Raw genomic sequence first — 23,984 nt, 5'->3', positions numbered from 1 at the left:
AAAAGCTTTCATATTTAATAATAGATACATTCTGTATCTTTTTAGCATACACTTTGGAGGGAGAGTTATTTTCAGAGGGGCGACGGATGACGGGCCCAAAAGTATCGTGAAAGAAAGAGATTTGGCAAGAATAAGAGAAAAACAAATGGAGTATGTGGAGAGGTATCTTAGTGAAAACTGCAGCGATTGACGGGTAACAGAACAGCTAACAAGAATGAAACTAAGTATCTGCCGACATTAATAATATAGACGATCACACTTCTTTGCCAGCTGTTTCTCCTAGTCTGGTCCAAGCCAGGGGAACGCAATCATACACAATGAAAAGTAAAGCAGGGATAGTCTGTCGAAGCCGTGGAACAAACCGTGTGTAAGGGGAGGGCGGAAAGATTTATTTGAGCAGGCACAATCATTTAAATCTCTTACCTTTGCTTTGTGTAACAGTCATGGGATCAATATCAGTATCTGGGCAACTACCCACCTACCCCTCCCCTAACCCAACATTAACCCTAACTTGTCATCAATTGACTGTTATTGGGTTAGGGGAGGGGTAGGTGGGCAGTTGCTCTTCTTCCACCTTACCCCATCTATCCCATGCGTTCAATTTCCGGCTTGTGCGCTTGAGCTAGAGGATGATCCAAGAGAAAATAGTTCTCCACGCAAACTAACTGAGTTACGTGCAGAGAATTTCGTATCGTAACAATGTAACATTCTCTACTTAAACCTCTACATTCCTCACCTCAGTATGCATATTCTCCACACTGTTAATAACATTTGTTATTGGAACCTAATGCGTGATTCAACTGTGATATTATAAGGAGGAAATAGATACCCCTCAATTTGGGGATTAAAAGGTTAACAGGTCTTTATCACTCTCATTATCTTGTATATAGAATAGGGAAGATGGTAAGTTTGAGGTAGGTAAAGAAGTAGGAGATGTTTTTTACATCTTGTCACGAGCTTGGGATAAAGAAAAAATTCTGATTCCCCATTCCGTCATGGGGACTCAGAACTTATTGTTTGTTCCACGCTCATGACTAGACGTAAAAAACATCCTATATTTCTTTACCAGGCTTAAACTTACCATCTTCCTCATCTTTATCTTTCTCATCAACTGTTTACCACGAGACAAGTTACAACAAATTTTTCACCCTTTGACTGCATAGATCCGATTAGTAATTCTCCCTTGCAGCAGTTTTACATTTCGTTGTAAATCAATGAGGAGAATTTGTTACTGTATCAAGATAACGTCTTGACAGGGTTTATTGTTCACATGTTTCTGGGTTACGTCTAGGAATGTAAGTTACCGCTTTTGCTCATCTCAGGTTTCCATAGCAGCAAAAAAGCATGTCTATCCCTCCTGGGTGGGGTGACAGAACATCACAGCTTAACCTCCCTCCCCCCTCACAGCATTCTGGCCGATTTTCCTGACAGTTAACATGTTCCCACTTCCCAGGGAATTTGTAAGGGGAAAAAAATGGTCATTTGCTTCATCTGAGCGGTCGAGACTTGCCTCTGTGTTTATACTGTCTCTGTTCAAAGGGTACTCTCTTAACCGTTTCACTCCCATGAGTGACCAAGACAGAATTTCTCCTTACAACATTTGTACAATATCAAGCACACAAGTGATGAGAATAAAGAAAAATATCAGGGGATTATAAGGTGATCCAATACCAATTTCTCCTAACAAACATCACAAGAACTGTGTGGCAGACAGTTAGGAGAATCACTAATGAGATCTAGGGAGTTAAAGGGTTTACATTTCTACCTGTAACTCATGAATTACCAAGACAGAATTTTTCCTTACAATATCATCCAGTTAAGTGATGAGAAAAAAGAAAATTATCAATTAAGGGATTAAGAGTTGATCCAATATGAAATTTCCCAAACAAACGTCACAAGAATTGTAAGACAGTCAGTAAAGAGATTTACTCATTAGATCTTGGGAGTGACAGGATTAAGGTAACAGTACGTTTCCCAGATAAAGGATGATTTTGAGAGAAAACCTATCACTTTAAGGTTAAAGCTTGATTGGATTTCAAATCATCAGCAGATGAAAATTGAATTTCATAACCCTTTAACTCTCATGAGTGACCAAGACAGAATTTCTCCTCACAATATCAATAAGATATCAACCAGATAAGTAATGAGAACAAAGAAAAGTATCAATTTGGGGATAATTAGTTGATCCAATACTTAATTCTTTGAACTAACATTAAAAGAATTAGATGGTTAACATTAAGGAGATTTACAAATTTGATCTGGGAGTTAAAGGGTTACATATGAAAAAAAAAAAAAAAATCTGTGAGAGAGAGAGAAGTTTGATAATGCGATCTTAGGAAATAAAGGGTTTATGACCTCACTAAACACCCACAAATAGCTACGAAACAGTATCAAAATAACAAGTTTTATTATTTTTACTGCTCAAACTGAAAAGCTTGTCACCATTCATGAATTATAGCCTTAAAATCAACATCTTAATACATTGCATATCACATACACAAATCAAATTGGACTCTTAAAATAATCCTTATCTCTCACAGATTTCAAAGCTTGAGCTGCAAGAGATTTGGAAATAGCTAATTATTTCACCATGAGTGGAATCTTTCAGCATTTATCAGAATTGTGGACCTGACTTTTATGTCCAGTGAAATGGTTTGAAATATCAGTAAAAAATATGTGATTACTGTCATAAAGCTGGTACTATTTGCAGATACAATTTCAAACCTTTCAAGCCTGAGAGGAAGAACATCAAACAGATACAAAAATTATTCTACAAAATTGATCCTAATCGTTTTCATAACAGTTTTTATCCTGCTACAGATGAAAGAGTTAGCAAATTTAGAGAAAACCACTAATACATATGATAAAATTAATGTTGTCTTTATCTGATGAACTCAACAGAACCCTGGTATAACATGACTGCATGGCAATCAAGCTTAGCTGTTTTACATCAAGATCAGTTTGATTAAAAATTTTTGGCCATCCTACTGTACAACCAGAACAGTAAAGCAGTGTGCCATGTAATCATGTCACACAAAGGCCACAATTGTGATAAAACACAATTAGCCACTAGGATTCATTCACTTCAACTAGAGTGGCAAGTTTCTTTTATACACTTGTCAAATAATAAACATTTCATGTCACCACAGGGCTATGCATCCTTAGTTACAGCAGCAGAGCCACCTTACAGGAATTGAATACAAGGATGCCTAATCTCACCACTGGAAATATGCCACACGTGTTGAGCAACTGTGCATGGTTTTTAACAAATTTTATACTAATAATAATTCAAGTTAATAACAATAACTACAGAAGCATTCTTTCTGCTCCAGAAAGAAATTTTCTCTCATCAGATTGTCTATCCAAAGAGGATGGGAAATGTTTCAACAAGTTAGTATTGAAGCAAAGTTTGGGCAAGGAGATTTCATTTTACAATATACTGCACAGACCCTTCTTTCTCCTCTTTTTCTTTGTCTCCAGTGCAGCTTTTGTAGCCATCTTAAACACATCTCTAACACCTTCCTTAGTCTTGGCAGAGCATTCCAAATAGGCAAAACCACTGATTTTTTCACAAATTGCTGCCCCCTCTTCACTTTTGACTGGCTCTTGTTTCATCTTGTCTAATTCTCTCTTTGTAGCATCATCATTTCTCAGATCTTTCTTGTTACCAACCAAAATGATTGGTACATTTGGGCAGAAGTGCCTTACTTCAGGAGTCCATTTTTCAGGGATATTCTCTAAACTGTCAGGACTATCAATGGAGAAGCACATCAGGATAACATCAGTGTCGGGATAAGACAGAGGTCGTAGCCTATCGTAGTCTTCTTGTCCTGCTGTATCCCATAATGCTAATTCTACTGTCTTGCCCTCAACTTCGATGTCGGCGACATAATTTTCAAAAACTGTTGGCACATACACTTCTGGGAACTGATCTTTGGAAAATACAATGAGGAGGCAAGTTTTTCCACAAGCACCATCACCCACAATAACCAACTTCTTCCTAATGGCTGTCATGACTACTCCTCAAACTGTAGAGAAAAAAAGTTGTATTCTGTAAATCACTGTTCCTCTTTCAAGAGAAAATTGGAGAAAGGTATAGACAGTCTCTGTAAAAAAGTACTAGTTGACAAATTTGATACCTCCCACCCCTAAGAAACATTGACCAATGAATTAAGAGTAACAAGTTACCACTGATTACTGAGCTTCACTGAGAGCCAAAATGAGGACAACCATAGTTAAGAATTTGGCTTAACATCACAGATTCACATAGTCCATATAAATTTAGGGCAGTGCAGCATACATGTTGCTTTCCAAACTGAATTTCTTAAACCCCTGACAAAACTTATCATAAAGAAAGAAGATATGATTTTCATTTCTCAACATTACAAACAATTTTCCAAGCAAAAAGTGACTAAAACAGAAATTTTAGTGAGTGGTTAAAATAAGTCACAGCCTCTGATTTCCACTGCTTCTTTCTCTGCTTCTTGCAAATTTCAATCGGGTTTTGTTCAATGCTAATATGCTGCTAAGTACACAGAAAATCATTTAATTTCTGGTGTAATAACCTCAGCAGTACTTCTGTGGGGTAGAATTCATGGTGCTGATTGTACTGCAATGATTTGATTTAAGGCCCTTGTTCCATTAAATGCCTTCTTTTAAGGAAGCACTTCCCTCAATTTTATTTTCGTTTTGCACCCCTATCCTAATGGACACCTGTATCACAGCTGGGGTCACAGTAACCCTACATGTATGTTAGATAACACAGACTGAAATCAACTATGGTTTATCTTTCTTTACTTGTTCATTACAACCCCTTCCTAAATCATCATCAAAGTTTTGTTTTGCACTTTCTACTGTTTCCCCTAAAAGAAACAAGCACCCTGTCCCTACTTAGCACAGTCCCTCGAAGTACCACAAGTAAATAAGCACCCTGTGCACAAAATCAAATCATCACAGTAAATACAAGATGGGCACTGGAAGTTGTTAAATAAGATTTGGATTACTTATATTTCAAATCCCTTGATTAATAGAAAAATTTAAGGACAACTTAAGTCCCAAAATAAGTTTTTTTTATTTTACTTGCCAAATATTAGAGAACATCTACATTCATAAATTACAACCTTAATCAACAACAATGCAAATATTTCAACTTCTCAATTACAGATAGTGTTTCTCTTAGTCATCCCATTCCTTTAAAAGTTCTTTTGATTTTGGCCTCAAGTTTAGAGAAGCTTTGAAATTTCACAAAATACTTTTATTTAATGGGTCACTTTAACCCTTTAAACCCTAACATCAGTATGTATATTCTCCCTTCTATTCTCTAATCATTTCCTAAGGTGTTGACAAGGAGAATTTAATGATCATCAGCTTCTTTAGTTGGTGATTACTTCCTCTTTTCTTATGAACCTAATGCTACATCAGGGGTGAAAGCGAAGGGAGAAATTGAATGCTTGTCACTTTAAGGGATTAAAGGGTCTAAGTTTCCTTATTGAAAATGAAAGCATCACTTCGTCAGAAATTATCAGACAAAGGCTCTCATTGTGATACACTATTCATGACAAAACAATTTTAAGGATCTTAGAACATCAAACTAAAGGAACAAAATCACAAATATGTATTAAGTTACTGGTAACAAGTACGTATAATTCTAACTTGACATGTACTCTGAAAGACACACACAAAGTCAAACAATAAACTAGCCAGCGAAGAAAAAGTTCTTTGTACATTTTTCAATTAACTACATTTTACATCACCACCAGGGCTTTGCATTTTATTCTCCACAAATCAACTTTTACCTCATGAGAAAGAAGGAAGACATTTAATCACTTATTCTATTATCTAAAGTAGAAACAAATAAGAGGAAAATGGAGGACAGTTACACCCTTTACCTCCCAGATCCAACTAGTCATTTTCCCAACTGATAGCCACATATTTCCTAGTAGATAAGACAAGAGAGACTTGTGTTTCATCAAGATAACACCCTATAGCTGATAAGCTTATGTATTCTTGTAACTTGTTAAGAAGATAATATATCGGAATTACAAGGAAAAGTTTCATGTGAGTCACACTAGGAGCCGAAGGGTTCAGAGTTCACACATGACAAAGAAACTTTTTAAATACAATACACAGACAAACTTCCAAAATGAAAGCATGTCTCATGAGAACTTGATGGGAGCTGGAAGTGTAAGGAAAAGTTTGGAAGAAGCTGTGACAGATTTCAGTACTGCATCTGATAGGTTGGTTAGCTAGCACAAGCTCCCTTTGTCAATCTTTTGAATATGTGTGCAGAAAGGCAAAACCAAATTATGCACTTGATAAAAAAACTATTCTAACATTACGGTTCAACTAAACAAAAAATTGAGGCATATGAAGAAAGTTCTTTATCATTTTGATTTTTGTCTTGATCAACAAAAGGATGGTAAAAAAAAAAAAACAGCAAAGCTCTGAATAACATGATCCAAACTTTATAATATACTGCATTTCCCCTTTTTCTTGCCTCCCTTTTTCTCCAATGCAGCGTGGGTGGCTGTTTTGAACACATCTCGAACGCCCTCTTTTGTTTTAGCAGAGCACTCTAGGTATGCATAGCCACCTATTTTGACACAAACTGACTCTCCTTCATCAGTTTTTACCGGCTCTTGTTTCATCTTGTTTAATTCTCTCTTTGTAGTATCATCATTTCTCAGATCTTTCTTGTTACCAACCAAAACGATTGGTACATTAGGGCAGAAGTGCCTTACTTCAGGAGTCCATTTTTCAGGGATATTCTCTAAACTGTCAGGACTATCGATGGAGAAGCACATCAGGATAACATCAGTGTCGGGATAAGACAGAGGTCGTAGCCTATCGTAGTCTTCTTGTCCTGCTGTATCCCATAATGCTAACTCTACTGTCTTGCCGTCAACTTCAATGTCAGCCACATAATTTTCAAAAACTGTTGGCACATACACTTCTGGGAACTGATCTTTGGAAAATACAATGAGGAGGCAAGTTTTTCCACAAGCACCATCACCCACAATAACCAGCTTCTTCCTGAGGGCTGTCATGGCAATTTATCAACCTGAGGAGTCAAGTTTGAGAATAAATGTAAAGTTGTTCAATATTAGCATTACAATTTTTATCTAAAATACCCATACAAAATGCTGTTAACTCAACAGAATGACAAATTTGTTTGTTGAGTGGAATTTTACGATACATTCTTTGACAAATTTATCATGGGATGATCTCAACTGTTGGATAATTTGAGTAAAGTTAAAAGTAAGCTTTAGTAAAAATTAATTGTGTGACTACTTTGAACTTGGAACATTCATTGAAAAACTCAAGGATTGATTAAGACTATAAACCAAATCCGAGCCAATACTCAATAGACAATGATAATTTGAGTAGCAAGTTAACAACTTGCTTCTTTAAAGGTAACTAAAAGACTGATTGAAATTTCTGTTACACCACAGAAAACAATAATAATTCAGTAAATAATACTTGACTAATTTATTACACATTTAAAACTGATACTTTGGCAGACAATACATAACATCACTAAGGTAAACAGAAAAACTTTCCACTACTTCACAAACTGTATTTCCCAACAATCTTATACAGAAGTACTTTGCTTATTTCATGACAGTGTGACTTAAAGGGCTTACAAACATTGTAGATTTGACAATGACTTATCAACTAGATTCCAATTTTCTCCATTTTCTTCAGACTTCAACGAAATCACAAAAAGACAGGAAAGACAAACCATACAATGTTTGTCTTAGAACCACATTTCAACCAAAATGAACCACTTTCTATAATCGATAAAGTTTTCTGTTCCTAGTTTTGTGGAAAACATTTAACAATTTTTAGCTGTCCTAACAAAACTTCTTGCCCCACCTACAACATAACTGGCAAGAAATAGACCTGAATAGCAGCTGATAGCATTTTTCTTGCATTTACATTATTGCAAACAATAAGCACATCTATTGCAGAGATTCAAGTAAAAAACATGCTCTTGTTCTTTCACATCTATTGTGGTATTTACTTCATAAACTGCCTATCCATTTTGTTCCAATAACCAGAAGTCTCTGAAAATAATGGTATAAACAGATTCAGCAAGTGATTTTGGCATGCTAATGTTCCAATTTTTTTTCCAATAAGTCCAAACATCTCTCTAACAAAAATGTTTTTAAAAGACTAATTTGCACCTGACACTTACATAAAAATCAAAACAAGAAGCAATGATCAAAAGTACAAAAGATATAGACACTATTAGCTGTCTATTGTTACAGATACCTGAAGTACCTAAGCACATTTTCACTTACAAAACATATTTGTGTCTGGTGTAGACAACAAAAAAATTGCTTCAGAAAAAATGCACTTTGAAATTCTGTGCAATAAAATGGTGTTCTCTCAAAAAAACATTCCCCGCAAAAAAAAAAAACACAGGTGAAAGGTTACTGGGAGTGCTTGTTGAAAACCAAGGGTATGACACAAAACTATGTGCACAGCCCAGTAAACATTTTGTCAAAAAAAAGACAATAACAAGTAAACATGCTATAAGTATAGATATCACATAAAGACAATCATATCAATCTAGCTACAACACTTACCTTCTCTAAGTGCAAACGCCAACAGGACAACCTTAGCTGAGCGATGTTTACCACTGTAACTCGCAACTTGCAATACAAGCGACTAGTTCATTGTAGTTCTTTTTTACGAAACGTTTCTTGATACACTTTCGTAGTGAGGATGAAATCTTGGGAATTTTTTCGATTGGACTTGTATGGATGTAGGTACAATGCAAGCTCTCACACAAATCTTTAGCATTATAAGTCATAATTTAAACATTTTCAATTTATTTACTAAACCAATAAAATTAAATCCTTTAATTTTAACAATTTGCTTAAATTTTCCGAAGAGATACTCAGAGATATTGAGCATATCCATTTGCAATCGTGATAATCCTTACACTTACACTGTTTGATGTAAAATAGTAGACAACGCATCAGACTTGAAATAGGTAATTTTTTCCACTGAGAGATCAGAGAGTTTGCTCTTACTATCAAAATAGTTACATAACTCAACCTTGGTAAATCAGCTACAGCGGCAAATATCACGTATTTTCTAGTATTTATTAAATTCAACTCGAGTCGTGTTCGCCTACAACAGGAACTCTATATCACTACTTCATCTGAAAATGCTTTCTTTTAAAAACAACTTTATTAAGTCGTATTTTGAGACAGTTTGTTGGAGAATTGTGAATGGTTAAATTGAATTAAACGAATTTGATGATACTTGGCGAAGATGTGTCTATTAAACAATTTCACTCCTTTCAAACGCGAGGTAAGGGTGTAGCGGAAGAGCGAATAAAACGTAGCATTCATTTATAGAATCAAAAGTGGAATTCTTTTTCACCCCAAATCAAGGTATTCCTTAGTAATTCAGTAAATTCTTGTCTCACGAAATTGATCAACCCACAATACGCTCAAATGATGTTGAGTGAACATAAACCGAGTCGTTTAAAAGGAGTAAAGCTTCTCGAGGTACGAAGTTGATAAGAATAGGAGACCAAAATCGAAGAATTTTCTTTTTCAGGATAACGCAGCAACTCCAAAGGGCGAAAGGGCCGTTTCTAAAATGTGCCGGTTCGAACTTTGCAAGTTTCTGACCCCTGATCCATCGAAAGCGCCCAACAATACGATTGTAATTGTTGAAAATGTTTAACACAAATTCGTAATCTTCTCATGTCAGGTAAAATCAGGCATTTTAGCTAGTAACGGATTAAATCTGAAAAAGGTTGGTAAAGCAAATTCAAAAAACAACTGAACAGTAGCTAGAAATCGCAGCGCTGAAGCAGAACACCTTCGCAAATAGCTGTAGCAAAAACACATTTGTAACAGGCACTTTTGAATGCAAGATACGAGACGGAGCTCGCCAAAAATCGGAGGATTAGTTAGAGAAATACGTTAAGGAAACCCAGAGAGTTACAATCTTTGGGTTGATTTGCGGGCTGAATGAGGGATAGATTGGGAAATTACATCGTAAAGAATTTGCTCTCTTGGTCGGTAAGAGTCGCAGTCGCATTCGGACGAACAGAGCACACTTGACTCCATTAACATCCCAATCGATCAACCAGTGCACGATCTCCAATCCTAAAGTCTTCAATAAGTAGTATTTTAAAACCTACCTTTCCAAAACCAAGAGAACTATCCCTTGCTATGAGCCAGAACCGATGAACTCAGAAATCAGGAAATGGCCGAGAGTCGATCACCAAGCATTCAAGCCACACCTTCAATTTATCCTATAGGGGGGTTTGGGTATTTCTCGCCGCTGACCTCACACCACACTGCGGTAAATCCCATGGGCTTAACCTCGGCGCTGATTGGTCGAAATACAATAAATTTTACACCTCAATGAATCCACCCAATTGCTTTCCGTGTTTCATTCCAGAGCAGACATATATAAACATATGCTCGACCAAATTGGATAGATTTCCATCGGTCAATAGTAGCGGAAGATAATTGTTTTATCCAGTCATAAAGTCTGCAGAGGTTCCAGATAGATAACTGATTTCAAATTGCTAATTGTAATTGAAGTTTTCGTCTAAAGCCTTAACGACATTCTTGGCATACCACATTTCGTATGTACTTATAACGAAGCATTTCATTGGATAGCATCTTGTACTAAGAATAGCCCTACATATAAATCCGAAGAAATTGCTTTCAGATGCATTCTGTAACCATCGCCGAGTTAGAAAGCCGGGTGAACTCATAAAAATCAAGAAATTTAAAAACTTTGCAATAAGCTCTACCATACAAATACTTTACTTGATTCGACCTCAAACGCATCTTATTCAAACTTTTCATGCGAAAATTTACTTGTTCTTCATTTCCGGTGGCGTGACAGTCAGGATATGCAATGACGCATCTCAGAGCGTTCCTTCTTTGTTGAAACAAGTTTTCCTTCAAGAATGCTCGTTTGACTTCACTGATAAAAAAATGCTGCGTCAATTCGAAACTTCAATCATGAAAATAACCACAATTTTGACCACATCTTCGACGGACGTCACGGTTTTTGCGTATGTCACGCAACTGTGGTAATCGTTTAACCAGTCTGTCACCATCAATTCTACCTTTCAGTGTATTTGAAAACCATTGCAGGGAATACGCATTTGTAGCGCAGCCTTCAAACTATCAACACTACATTCAAGGCACTTTTTATTTGATGCTATATAGAGGCCACTCTCTCATTTTCGAGCCAAAAAGTTCGCCATGGAAACTTTCGTTTACCAAACAGCACGGCGGGGGGTGTTTTGACCACGCGCAGCGACTGGCTCCCGGTGAGCGCCTGTGTGTCGATATATTCAGATTAAATTTTTCAAATAATTAAAATATCTCTAGAATCAATAGTGGGTGGAAAACTGATACAAAGGAAAAAATTGTTCGTTTACGTCGCTTTATGTTCATAAACGGTCTCTGTAACAAGGAGCAAATGATTCTAAGATGTCTGGCTGTTGAGACAAAGGTAATTAAAGGAAAGTTTTCAAAATTGATGTCTTACATAGTTTTCTCGTTTACCCTAAAAGGCAAAATTTTTTAGTAAGGTTACCTGACGCATGCCGAAAATTTAGCCTTGGGAGTAAAAAAATAGAGTGTCCTTCGCAATCTCTGAAAATATCACTTTCTTTGACAAAACTCCATCTCTTTCGGTTGTTTCTTTCCATTTTGAAGCACCTTTTTGCTATCCTTCCAGACAAGTACTGTTTGGTTTCCAGTTCACCTCTAGGTTAATAATATTTCACAAGTTCCAATGTTATTTTGGACGAAGTAATGTACAGACAAAAGTGTAGCAGCTAGAGGGGAAAGTTAACAATGAGATCTGGGGTGTATAAAGGTCAACTGAGATTTCTCCAAGAATAGCTGTCTATATTATTTTTCTTCTTTTAAATACCAACTTCACTACAAATCTTAAGTATAACTGTACAAATTGAATATCTTTCAGCATCTAACTTAACGTGTACTAAGCTAAACTGAAGGTAATAAACACCGGTAACTACATAGTATACAGATAGATAGCATCACATTTTAATACCACTGCTAGGTAAGAACCATGCATAAATAAACTGCATATCAACTCAGCTCCTTCACATAAATGAAAGAATTGAAGAGTTTGGCTCCAAATTTGATTACAATCAATCAAGAAAGAAGGTACCATTTCCCCTCACTGAGCTGCATGTTCTGTTTTCCATGAACTACACTGACAGGAAAAGTTTTCAAAGAATTGTCATGACCCTTAAACCCATGAATAGCAATTACAATGTCTGATCACACTATAAAGTGGGTCATAAAACAACAAGTTTAAGATTGGATATCCAGAATAAAATTACAATGATATCCCAACATGTTTGACACATTAGGATGTACATCTGGTTCCAGACAATGGAGAGGTCAAGATCAACTTAGCTCCTTTCAGGGTGACATTCAAAGGAGAAAATAAAAGTGACAGGAGTGTTTTAAAAATACCATTTGCCTTAACCCTTTAACCCTTCAATTCCCAGAAGTGATTAACATGAATCTTCTCCTTATAATATCCACACATTATCCAACAAACAGGTTATAAGAATACTCAAACTTATCAGGTAGAAGTTGTTATCTTGATCAGTGACTAAATTCTTGTAACTTATTTACAAGGAAACATATAGGAGCTAGAAGGGAGAATTAACATCAAGATCCTAGAAGTTAAAGGGTTAATAGGAGTGCAAATTACAGTGAGTATGGGGAAACAAATTCACAATTTTGACAACCACCCTTAATATGGTGTGACTTAATTCAAGGTCAAGTGCACCTATGATCTAATTGCGGTCTGTCAGAGATGAAAACTGAGATATACAGTGAATGATAAGTGACCAAGACAGAATTTCTCCTCACAATATCAATACAATATCAAGCAGACATGTGATAAGAATAAAGAAAAATAGTAATTAGGAGATTATTAACTGATTCAATATCAAATTCTCCAAACTAACATCACAAGAACTGTACAGCAGATAGTGAGAATTGTTAATGAGATCTTGGGAGTTAATTAACCAGTCAACCTGTGTGACTCCTTAATACAGGTTAGACTGTAGAACAACTCTGCGCTAATAAAGGGCATGTTGAAGTCATAATTGCATTTATAGTTTCTTTTAATCAAAAGCAATTTTTGTTAAACAGCTTGCACCTTTTTCAAATGTGGCAGTGAGTCAGATAGGAGACCGCAGTACAAAGATCTGGCTGGATTTCAAAGTCTTTATTCCACTGATGAGTGTGGGTTGACTCCGCCAACTCCTCAGCTTTGTAAAACAGTTTCTTTTCAAAAATACTGTCGACCAAAACCACAAGGTTTTTCGTACCCTTAGGGAGCTCAATTGCAATACAAAAACATAGCTCCCTGATAGTGTGACCTTTGATCACACTCGCACAACGCTGGTAACTAAAAGAACAAGACTCTACCACACAAAAAAAGTGTCCTTTGACTTTATTCGCAAACAAATGTGTTCCACACATTGGTACAGAATACAACATGGCTGGGTTAAGACAAGTATACTGAATCATCAGTAACCTATGCCAGACTTTCCATCAGCTGGACGTAAAATAAGCAATAAAAGAATGGGTAAAAAAATCGAGGTGTCAAAGGAAAAAAAGAAAAAGTAGTTAACTAACCACCTAGCATCAGTCCCTCACAATTTCACTTCTCTCCTCCAAAAGATTGGAACAGGATGTAACATCAACACAACAAGATACCAGCAGCATCCTTAAACCCCTTATCCCTAAGAGTGACTAGTACCTAATTTCTCTTTACAATATCACCTCTGAATCACACATTAAGTTGATGAGAATCAAGGAAATGATCACCAACTAAAGAAGTTCTTGATTGATAATCAATTTCTCCTTGTCAGCACCTTAAGAAATGTATCAAAAGCAATAGGGAGAGAATGGATACTGATGGAAGAGCGAAAAAGGTCAATAGCTATCTAATATTCTGCTTATCATAGAGATATTAATCAGAAATTCAAATCAGATATAATTTCGATACTGATCTAGAGTACCTGGAATGCAGTGATCACCCACAGATATTTTTTTCCCAAAAAAATGTCATGTAAATATTTGATACAAAAATTATTACACACTTTTCCTTGGCAGGAATATTTTGATTTTTATCACAAAACATTAAATTAAATCTCAGCGATGGAGGTGAAATAAAGCAAATCCCTTTGGGGAAACAACAAATGGCATATTGGTTAACACAATTACCTAAAAATATATTGATATTTGCATCAGCAAAAGACAGAAATAGTACATTTACAGCTGGATATTTCCTGCATGAGGTGCGAATATCAAATTTTAGAAGGAGACATCATAGCATTCCACCAAAAAATGACTGTATTCAGCTTTTCATTGGGTTTGCATTAAATAAGAAGAACAAATATTTTTTCAATGACTAAAAGCTATTTTATTGATACAATAATGGCAAAAATTTTTTCAAAGATCTACTTATAATTGCTTATAGAAAAAGAAAACGCATGAATGCAAAGAAAAAAAAAACACTTATTAATACATTATATCATTTACCTCAAACAAAAATAATTCATATCATGGGATTATAATCAAATCTGTACTGTTTGCTGTACTGTTCACTTAACATGCAAACTCTGAAGTAATTAACAAACTGATAATTACATTCTATCTGATCAGTTATTGGGATTGATAACCATGAATGACAAACAAACAGACTGGATCAAAATTCACCAATCATAAGTGAAGAATTTTTTGATCCATTGAAAATATTACTCTTGTTTCAAGCAAAAAACTATAACTTTATAATCAAACGGTTCAATTTTTAATAAGTTTCAGGTAAACTGGCTCACCAGATGTTTCAAACTATGCAACATTTCATTTTTTTCTTCTTTGCTTTGGTATCAAGGGCAGCTTTTGTAGCTGTTCTAAAAACAGCTATCACTCCATCCTTTGTTTTTGCCGAACACTCCAAGTATGCATACCCATTGATCTTTTCACACATTTGAGTTCCTTCTTCATGTTTGACTGGCTCTTGTTTCATCTTTGCTAATTCTTTCTTGACGTGTTCATCATCTCTGAGATCTCTCTTATTACCAACCAAAATGATTGGGACATTTGGACAGAAATGCTTCACTTCAGGAGTCCATTTTTCAGGGATGTTCTCCAAACTGTCAGGACTATCAATGGAGAAGCACATCAGGATAACATCAGTGTCGGGATAAGACAGAGGTCGTAGCCTATCGTAGTCTTCTTGTCCTGCTGTATCCCATAATGCTAACTCTACTGTCTTGCCATCAACTTCAATGTCAGCCACATAATTTTCAAACACTGTAGGCACATACACTTCAGGGAACTCATCTTTAGAGAACACAATCAGTAAACAGGTCTTGCCACAGGCACCATCACCCACAATCACAAGTTTTTTGCGTATTGCTGCCATCTTAAATCATCAATCTAGGGAAAGAACTGTACAGTCAAGTTAGTCAAATCACATTTTCTGCATCTCCAAGAAAAATTTGCTATAGCTTCTCCAGATAGGCATTTTCAATCTACACTTATATTGCACAGCTTTCAAGTTCTTCATCATATAGTCAGTGTGTGATTTTTTAAGTGAAAGTGGTCCTGGAATGGTTTGTAACCTTTTACACTTAATATCAATATGCATAATTCCACAACGTCCCCTATAAATTTCTTAAGGAGCTGACAAGGAGAATTTGTTGAAATATCCATAGCTTCTTTATTTGGTGATTATTTCCTTTTTTTGTCATGACCTTTATGTGTGATTCAAAGGTGATATTGTTAGGAAACATAAGATGCTGGTCAAAAAGTGTTTATTGGTAAGTGGCTGATACTTCATCAATCTGAATGGTTCTTATCAATATTTCCACGTCGATGTCTCATTGTTGAAGTGTCAATCACAAGCAGTAACAGATGATTTTTTAAAATCTCCCCAAGGTAATCTCACCCTCCAAGAGACAGAAACTATAGTGCTGTGTTGATAGGGAGTGTTAAAGATAACTTTACTATATCAAATGACTTGATGAAGTGAATTGGTCATGGTAAAGTTTCTAAAGCTAACATTTTGAGTGTTAGACCTTCACCAGTGAAAAAAGTGGAATTGTGTGTGATGTACAATTTATGTAGAGAAAAATTAAGCTATGGTATTGGTGGGAACACAGTAGCAGAAAATAAACAATGCAATCTTCCACCAATAGCGTGGCTCCATCTTTCTGCAACAAAGTGCATACAACCCACTATTCACTGCTCGACACATCAGCATTAGAAAATATTTACAGTGGCCAATTTACATTATCAACTCAGTTGATGAAAACCAACTTATGTCACCAGACCATAAATAATTTGAACCAAGATCTTTGGTGTGAGAGTAGTCCCAAAAACTGCTTTTTTCAGTAGCAGTGACTAAAATTACCACAGTTTTTGGAATTCACTCAGAAAAAGTTGATAATTTTACTATTTTCAGCAATGTTAGTGTTGACATCACCATCCCAAGTCTCTTGTTTGAGTTCAGTTGGTCTGGTGTAAATCAGCTGGGTGTCGAAAGGTCATCTAAAAATTTTTCTTTATTCACATTCACAGAAAACTTCATTGAATCTTTCAAAAACATTTTACCAACCAAGATGCTCGACTACCAGACTTTTAAACTCTCCTTAAGTTTAGCCAATCAGATGGAACCAGCGAGTTGAGAGTGAAAGAAAAGAAATGAAGAGGACATGATATTGGAATCTCTTCAAATTGGTATAACGAATCTAATAAATTACATAACACCATTTGAAAAATGAAGGTCTGATTGACGGAATGAGCGGCGGACAAACACTAAAATACTCGCACAACAAATTTAGATGAGCGCTTCTGTGACCCAAAAAATACTTTTAACGAAATGGCCGCCATTTTCAAGTTTGATTCACGTTGCATATTTGGCAATGAGACCCTGATCTACGATTCTAAGCTTTCTTTTAGATGTAATTGTGTTTAATAACCTACCTTTCAAATGTAAAGAACACTGTTCCTTATCGTGGGTTTAGAATACTCCCGACAGTGACTGGAACGAAGGATCAACGAGCGACAACCCGTTCTTCTGCTACAGTGTAGTCGGGGGGGTTCTGCTATTCTTACCGCTGACCTCAGTTTACACGTCGATCACACGTGTTTTCCAAAAATAGACTTTAGATCTTCGTGATCCTTCAAGGGGATGCTGGTTCGCGCAAAGTTTCTTTTTTCTATTTTTCAAGATTGATTTTTTCTCTATTAATGTAATGAGCTAATGTAATCCAGTTTTGATTGTATCAATAGTGTATTTCGGTTCTGTGCTGTCAATAAGCGATGCGTGACATTCGACTAAGACTTCCCGTGACAAGAACTGTTCGAGAACATGTAATCGGAAACATAGAGACAAAAAAGTGCCTAATACGATAAGTACGTTGCGGTTCCGAACTAAGCTCAGACATTTTTGAGACGGGAACAGATATAGGTCTTTCCTTCTGTTCATTCTAGAATTTTCTGAGAGAGAGATATATTTATATCGGAAACGAGTACGCCCCGACTTGAAACCGCCCCTGTTGTGATATGACACGCTATAGGCTATAACCCTCACTTGACTTCAAAAAGTTTGAAGTTTTCAGTATTTGGGCCAGGCTAAGTATCAACCCCAAAAAAATTATCAACGTTTTCTTCATTTTTGCCCTGATAAACTGTTTCCTTTCATGTCCTTCATGATACAGCGTTACGCAAACGTAAGTCATAGTAGTAACCGACAGTTCAGCGATAGTTCCATCAACACGAGGTTGAAGTTTTATTTAACCCTCACAACAGGCGTAATCTTTGTACGCGTCCAGACAAATATTACAGCGGCTGTCTGGTAAAAAGACACTAAAACGCCTCCTACTTGAGCAAAAGAATAAAAAGTATTTTTTGCGAGGCTTAATTTACATGAAAACCAGGAATTTTAATCAGGAGGATGAGGGTCAGAGGATTAGGTAGACCCGCCCAAAATCGTCAACTTTCGTAATCATTTCATCTTTATTACTATCATTCTTGGTATTAATATCATTATTAGACGATAACTCTGCAATCTTTACCACATAGAATGCAGATTATTGTATCGTGATGAATAATTTAGGTAGTGTCGAGAAAATATTTTTGAAAAAAATGTATCTTTGCGTGACCAAACAGATAACGAAATTTTTTGTATTCATCAGTAAGAAAATAATAAATTTATTATGGATTACAAGAGTAAGATAAACATTTGGAGCTTATTACTGTAATTCTTGTCGTTAACATTTCAGAATAATTTCTTTGAACAATTTAGGAAATATTCGGTTAGTAAACATGCAATTGGCGAATGGTACCTCAGTTTAAAAAGTCACGGGTCTTCCATGATGTTACAGCCGGCAGCCTGAAGTATCGTATTTCTTTTAAAGCTCTTAATTTTTTTGGTGGCTGAGGGTCTAAAGCTTAAGTAGCTTAGAGTAATCGCTCTGAGCGACAGATGTCTGTATATGACCATTGTCGCTTAAAAGTAATACGATGTAGAGGTTATATAGAGCAAAACTGAAAGCCAAAGCTTAACACGACACTTCGAACTTCTCCTTTAGCCTGCGGGTAAGCTCTTACGGTTTATAATGACTTCGCCCCTTGGAAGTTCGCCCACTATCACCTTTGCGAGTTCGCCTCTAACGTAAAGACAAATTCGCTCCCACCTTAAACAGTTCGCCCCCAAATCTTTCGACTCGTTTCCATATCACAGAACTTATAAATTTCCACTCGGAAACATGATATTTTTGCGACCAACATGCAAAAGGGAGCGAACTCACAAAAAACGGTGGATGAGGGCGAAGTTTTGATGGGGCGAATTCACCAGTTTAATACTCCTTGCATCACACCTGTGAGTATTTTTTACCTCTTGAATGACACCCTCAACTCTTGCATCGATAGGATTGCATGTTAATACTCAATGTGAAGTATTTAGAATCTACTTGTCTTGAAATACCGGGCATTTCTATACGTTCTTAAGCTCTTGTATGAAAAACATTTTTGCGTTCTCTGAAACAGAGTTTGAACACCCACCTCTCTGTCCAAAATTCGTGGATCCGCCTCTGCCAACCGATCGAGGTGGATCAATGTCGGTGTCTGATCAACTGCACACCTACCCCTCTCCTAACTCACAACAGTCAACTGATAACAAGTTAGGGTCAATGTTGGGCTAGGGGAGGGGTAGGTGCGTAATCGCTGAGCTCCTGGCATTGATCTAGAAAAGCAATAACTAGTTACAGAATTTCACATTTATATCTACGGCAACGACACGTTGTTTTCAGCGAGACCTTAGCAGCCGTTTCAAATACATCTCTAACTCCTTCCATTGCTTTAGCAGAACATTCTAGATATAAATGACCTTTGATCTTTCGACACATCTTAAATCCTTCCTTGCTGGTAACAGGCGCTTGCTTCAGTTTCCATAGCTCGTTTATCACATTTCTGTCGTTTCTCAAATCTTTCTTGTTGCCAACCAAAATGATAGGTACATTGGGGCAGAAGTGCCTTACTTCAGGAGTCCATTTTTCAGGGACATTCTTTAAACTATCAGGACTATCAATGGAGAAACACATCAAAATAACATCAGCGTCAGTATAAGACAGAGGTCGCAGCCTATCGTATTCTCCTTCTTTTCCTACTGTATCCCAAAATGCCAGCCCAACCGTATCTCCATCAACTGTAATCTCAGCCCGATATCCACCGTCAAAAAGTGTCGGCACAAATTCTTCGGGGAACTTTTTGCAAGCGAACGACGTCAAAAGAGAAGTTTTTCCACAGCCACTATCACCTACAATTACCAATTTTTTACAGATATATGACATGATCAGTGAATTTCTCAGTTAAACCTGCAAAATAAAACAGAGAGTAAATTTCACACGAAACCCTTTGCTAGCGAAGTTCATCACCATACTCAAATTTCAGAGCGAATAAATAAATAAGAGGGGAGGTGAAAGAATAAACCTTCTCCCCCCCATTTACCTTTACATAATTCTCCCTACCACCTCATCCCGTTGTTTGAGTCACGCAAAGCTTTGCGTGACACGCTAAACATCGACGCAAGAGATTATCTAACGAATTCATAGATTTGTTTATGGACATCTGCGCAGATTTTAACAATTATCAATAAACGTATGTAGAATTAAATGTTGGCGATCAAATTTTCCGCTTACCTTAAAGAAATATTACCTCTTGATTACCTCTTCTTATCAAATACAGTTCGTCGAGTGAGCCAAAATTCCCAGATCTCAGGATAAGCCACTGAAGATTATGGTAAACTTTTAGGTGCCTTCATCTTATACTACTGTATCAGAGCAGAGCAGTAATTATTGGCCACTGATGAAAACATCAGGAAAAGTCCTTGCGTTGTATCCTTTTGGCCTTTAGTTGGCTTGAATAGAAACCAATAACGAAATAATGTTTGATTTGGCCGGCGTTCGTATCGCGTCAAAATCGTTTTGCGGAACTTAATTCAGCTAACGTCATTTCCGCTTCCTCGTTCTGTACGTGCGTCGGGGGATTGTGGGATCGTAAATATTTATGGACTTGATTGACTCGGCGGAGAAAAAATACCCGCTGTAGCTCAGCTTTTGGGATTCGGCTTTAAAAGTGCATGCAAAAAATCTCTACAAAATGACGTTTGTTACTGGCTGGGAGTTTGGAGTTTGATGCTCTATCAAGAAAACTCATTTGATAATCGATGGAAATGAAGAGCTCAGTTGAAACACACAGTGATTTCGGTGGCCTTTTTTTTGGCCGTCTTTAATTGCTGAAATATTGGAAGTAAATCCGTAAGAAATTTACTGCGGGCAGGGAAGCAAAAAATTGCCTTTTTGACGAGGCAAGAACAAAGCATAACAGAACAATAATATCAACAAAACAGCCCACGTTTTGAATTCGCCAACTGTCAAAATAATAACTTCCTTCTGTAGCTTTCATCAGAGTAAACAGGACTCTGAGATAAACAGTGTTATTAATTTTTAGCTGTTTATAGCATGTCTTGATAGCAATTGCATGAAGTAAAATTACTAATCTAACAAGTAAGTTATTCCATTTTCATTTTGCTTGTATTGATCAGTTATTTTGCGGCACCCACTCCATTTGTACCTTGAACTCTTCCGGTGTATCAAACTCCACACACACACACACACAACAATAGTGCTATTGTTTTTTTTCGATACTTTACTATTCCCTTCCTTTTTTCATCTATTTCAAGTAGTTATTGAGCTTTTTTTCTCACACCTATGTGTGTCAATTATAATTTATCTTACTAGCAAAAGTTCGTGTGAGTTAAAGATAAAATTGACTTCACTTGACATGGATATTGAAGAGTGGAGATAGCAAAGGTTTACTGCAAATAGCGAATTTGACAGACTGAGTTAGGCTCGTGACTCGCTCTTATCTTTGTTCGCCTGTGAAACGTGAACAAATTACGCCTGTTGTGCAGGCAATTTGAATTTGCAAAAATCATCTGAAGCATTATATAACTCCTTGAGAAGATGCCCTGTTTGCGTTTTTGTCCTCTCAATTTAAAGAACCGGTATTTCCTGAATTGACTTAAGGAGATAGACCTCCATAAATTCCTTCGAAGATTTTGATTACTTCGTGAACATTTTCTTCTGCCTGTAAGCCCTTTAATTCCTAAAATTGAATACCGAGATTTTTTCCAGGGTCTAGGGTGGCGACTCTTACCATGTAACTGGAAAAAGAATAGACTAGACTACCAAAACATTTCAAAAAAAAAAAAGAAAAAAAACCTGCTTTCTGTTAAGCCTTGTCAAAATATTTAAAAATTGAAATGAGAGCATCAAAATGTTCATAAATTAATTTTAATTATTTTAGATTACGCTCTGCGTTGAGTTAAACTATGAATCTAAATCAGAAGCCTGAGAATTTCGCGAATGTTAAATGATAACGGAGAACATAAAGGTCACTGTTTTTCCATGATCAGTTGTTCTGATTATTTCTAACTGACGGTTCTCAGCTCGGAAAGAATATCGAGTTCCATTCCACGCTACACTGCTGCAAACCCCATCTGGCCAAACTTTTACAATAGACGACATTTTTGCCATGATGGACGAGGCTTGTATGGTTTCGATCTAAGCGCAGCCCTGGCAGCCGTTTCAAACACATCTCGGACTCCCTCTCTCGTTCTGGCTGAACATTCCAAGTAAGCATGAGCTTTGATTCTTTCACACATAACTGATCCTTCCTCGCTTGATATCGGCGCTCGTTTATAAATCGCTAGCTCTTTCTTCACACTTTCGTTGTGTCTCAAATCTTTCTTATTAGCTACCAAAATGATCGGTACAAATGGGCAGAAATGTCTTACTTCAGGAGCCCATTTTTCAGGGATATTCTCAAAACTGTCGGGATTATCAACAGAGAAGCACATCAGGACAACATGAGTGTCGGGATAAGACAGAGGTCGAAGCCTGTCATAATCTTCCTGTCCAGCTGTATCCCAAAGTGCTAACTCTATCATTTTTCCATCAACTTCCATATCAGCTACATAAGTGTCGAAAACTGTTGGCACATGAGTTTCGGGGAATTCATCTCTAGAAAATACGAACAGAAGGCAGGTTTTCCCACAGGCGCCATCGCCTACAATGACCAGTTTTTTCCTCGTGGCAGATAACGACATTACTGAATCCTCGGTCTGACAAAGCAAAAAGGAGGAAGTATTTAGTGTGCTTTATATTAAAGATAGTTCAACAAACATACATAGCCCATGACTTTGAAGAAAAATTCTTATTTTTTACTGAGATACGAATGTTTGAACATTATTCTAAATGGTGAGGAAAAACGCGAGATCGTGTCTTGAAGGGAAACAGTTTGAACTTAGGCACTCTGGAGATCATTATTTTTCGCTTAAAAGATCAAACCGTAGGTATAAACAATGCCAGTAACTTTTTCAAATAATGATATTGCATGCATCTATTGTAATTCGTTTCAACAGTGCGAGCGTGCTTCGCGTTTAATTACTTCGCCCAATTACTTCACGCTTGCCGGTCAGTGAGCATTGAAGCGTAACAGTGGGAACCTTCTCATTAAATTCCCACTTTGTAGACGATATAAAACAATGTTTTTATGTTTCAGTTGTGAGTTACTCGTGAAATAAAGCACTTAAATACTTTGGAGGGCCCTCTAAAAATAAGAGTTGCTCGGCGCAACCGAGCGTCATCGCATGCTCTCCTCAAACTTCACGAGTGCTTCAAATCTCGCTAAAGGCACAGTTTACGCACGAACCAGCTGTTTATAATCATTCCCGTTAACTTCACAACAATTCTAATGGTTTTTTGCATTATACAAAGATATTCATTTGGCGAAAAGTAAATTGTGGAATTGACCGTACATTCTGAGTCATTCCTCAATACGTACCTTAATAAAAATCACTTCTAAGGAGGTCGTGCGTGAACAAGTCTGAAATAGGTAAAATGTCCAATATTTGAATGCGAAGTCCAACTCGTGAATGAGAGATAACTGTCAAACTCCTGAATTTATTCTGTTCAAGCGGAGGAGTTATTATTGGAAACTGTATATGACATCAGGGAATATACCTCTAGTATGTCATCCGGGCTTCTGATTGGTTGAAAACCCCTCATCTACTTTTAAATTTAATGCCTAAGCTTGAATAAACAGAAACATCGATGAGTCATAATTTTAATTTATGCAAACTAAGCTTACGATATATAATTATGCCATATTGTCAAAATTTCCTTCACTTTCGAAGGATACAGTAATTATATATTACATGGACTTAAAAAATCGAATGGATCTTGTTTAATTTTGGTCAGACATATGAGCATCTATTTTTGTCATAGCATGTTTAGAAAAATGCTGTCGTTTTGTCTTGTCAGGAAGTGATGAAAATCTCTTGCGTTTTTGTAACCACTTTTT

At 36.6% G+C, this 23,984-nt stretch overlaps 4 protein-coding genes across 6 annotated transcripts; all 4 read right to left on the bottom strand.

The window, feature by feature from the left end:
• Positions 1–2,390: 2,390 nt before the first annotated feature.
• LOC131781463 (ras-like GTP-binding protein RHO) lies at positions 2,391–10,316 on the bottom strand. 2 transcript variants are annotated; one of them, XM_059098117.2, is made up of 2 exons: positions 10,169–10,316; positions 2,391–4,028 (listed from the first exon to the last, which is right to left on the bottom strand). In XM_059098117.2, exon 2 carries the CDS (start codon positions 4,012–4,014, stop codon positions 3,430–3,432), a length of 585 nt encoding a protein of 194 aa, XP_058954100.1. In that variant the 5' UTR covers positions 4,015–4,028; positions 10,169–10,316; the 3' UTR covers positions 2,391–3,429. The 2 variants fall into 2 exon arrangements, with proteins under 2 accessions (XP_058954100.1, XP_058954101.2); XM_059098118.2 differs by lacking the exon at positions 2,391–4,028 and adding an exon at positions 5,053–7,060 and having other exon boundaries at positions 10,169–10,296.
• Positions 10,317–13,477: 3,161 nt separating this feature from the next.
• On the bottom strand, positions 13,478–17,200 carry LOC131781465 (ras-like GTP-binding protein RHO). 2 transcript variants are annotated; one of them, XM_059098121.2, is made up of 2 exons: positions 17,040–17,200; positions 13,478–15,503 (listed from the first exon to the last, which is right to left on the bottom strand). In XM_059098121.2, the coding sequence occupies exon 2, from the start codon at positions 15,475–15,477 to the stop codon at positions 14,896–14,898; it is 582 nt and encodes a 193-aa protein (XP_058954104.1). In that variant the 5' UTR covers positions 15,478–15,503; positions 17,040–17,200; the 3' UTR covers positions 13,478–14,895. The 2 variants fall into 2 exon arrangements, with proteins under 2 accessions (XP_058954104.1, XP_058954105.1); XM_059098122.2 differs by having other exon boundaries at positions 13,478–15,491; positions 17,040–17,168.
• Positions 17,201–17,897: 697 nt separating this feature from the next.
• Positions 17,898–20,536, bottom strand: LOC131781464 (ras-like GTP-binding protein Rho1). The gene is made up of 2 exons (XM_059098119.2): positions 20,258–20,536; positions 17,898–19,933 (listed from the first exon to the last, which is right to left on the bottom strand). The coding sequence occupies exon 2, from the start codon at positions 19,907–19,909 to the stop codon at positions 19,322–19,324; it is 588 nt and encodes a 195-aa protein (XP_058954102.1). The 5' UTR covers positions 19,910–19,933; positions 20,258–20,536; the 3' UTR covers positions 17,898–19,321.
• Positions 20,537–20,845: 309 nt separating this feature from the next.
• LOC136276948 (ras-like GTP-binding protein RHO) lies at positions 20,846–23,622 on the bottom strand. The gene is made up of 2 exons (XM_066158472.1): positions 23,466–23,622; positions 20,846–22,743 (listed from the first exon to the last, which is right to left on the bottom strand). The coding sequence occupies exon 2, from the start codon at positions 22,726–22,728 to the stop codon at positions 22,132–22,134; it is 597 nt and encodes a 198-aa protein (XP_066014569.1). The 5' UTR covers positions 22,729–22,743; positions 23,466–23,622; the 3' UTR covers positions 20,846–22,131.
• Between the last annotated feature and the right edge of the window lie 362 nt (positions 23,623–23,984).

Source organism: Pocillopora verrucosa, chromosome 11 (assembly GCF_036669915.1).
Source record: "Pocillopora verrucosa isolate sample1 chromosome 11, ASM3666991v2, whole genome shotgun sequence".
Taxonomy (NCBI): Eukaryota; Metazoa; Cnidaria; class Anthozoa; order Scleractinia; family Pocilloporidae; genus Pocillopora; species Pocillopora verrucosa.
This window is presented reverse-complemented; position numbering and strand designations above follow the sequence as displayed.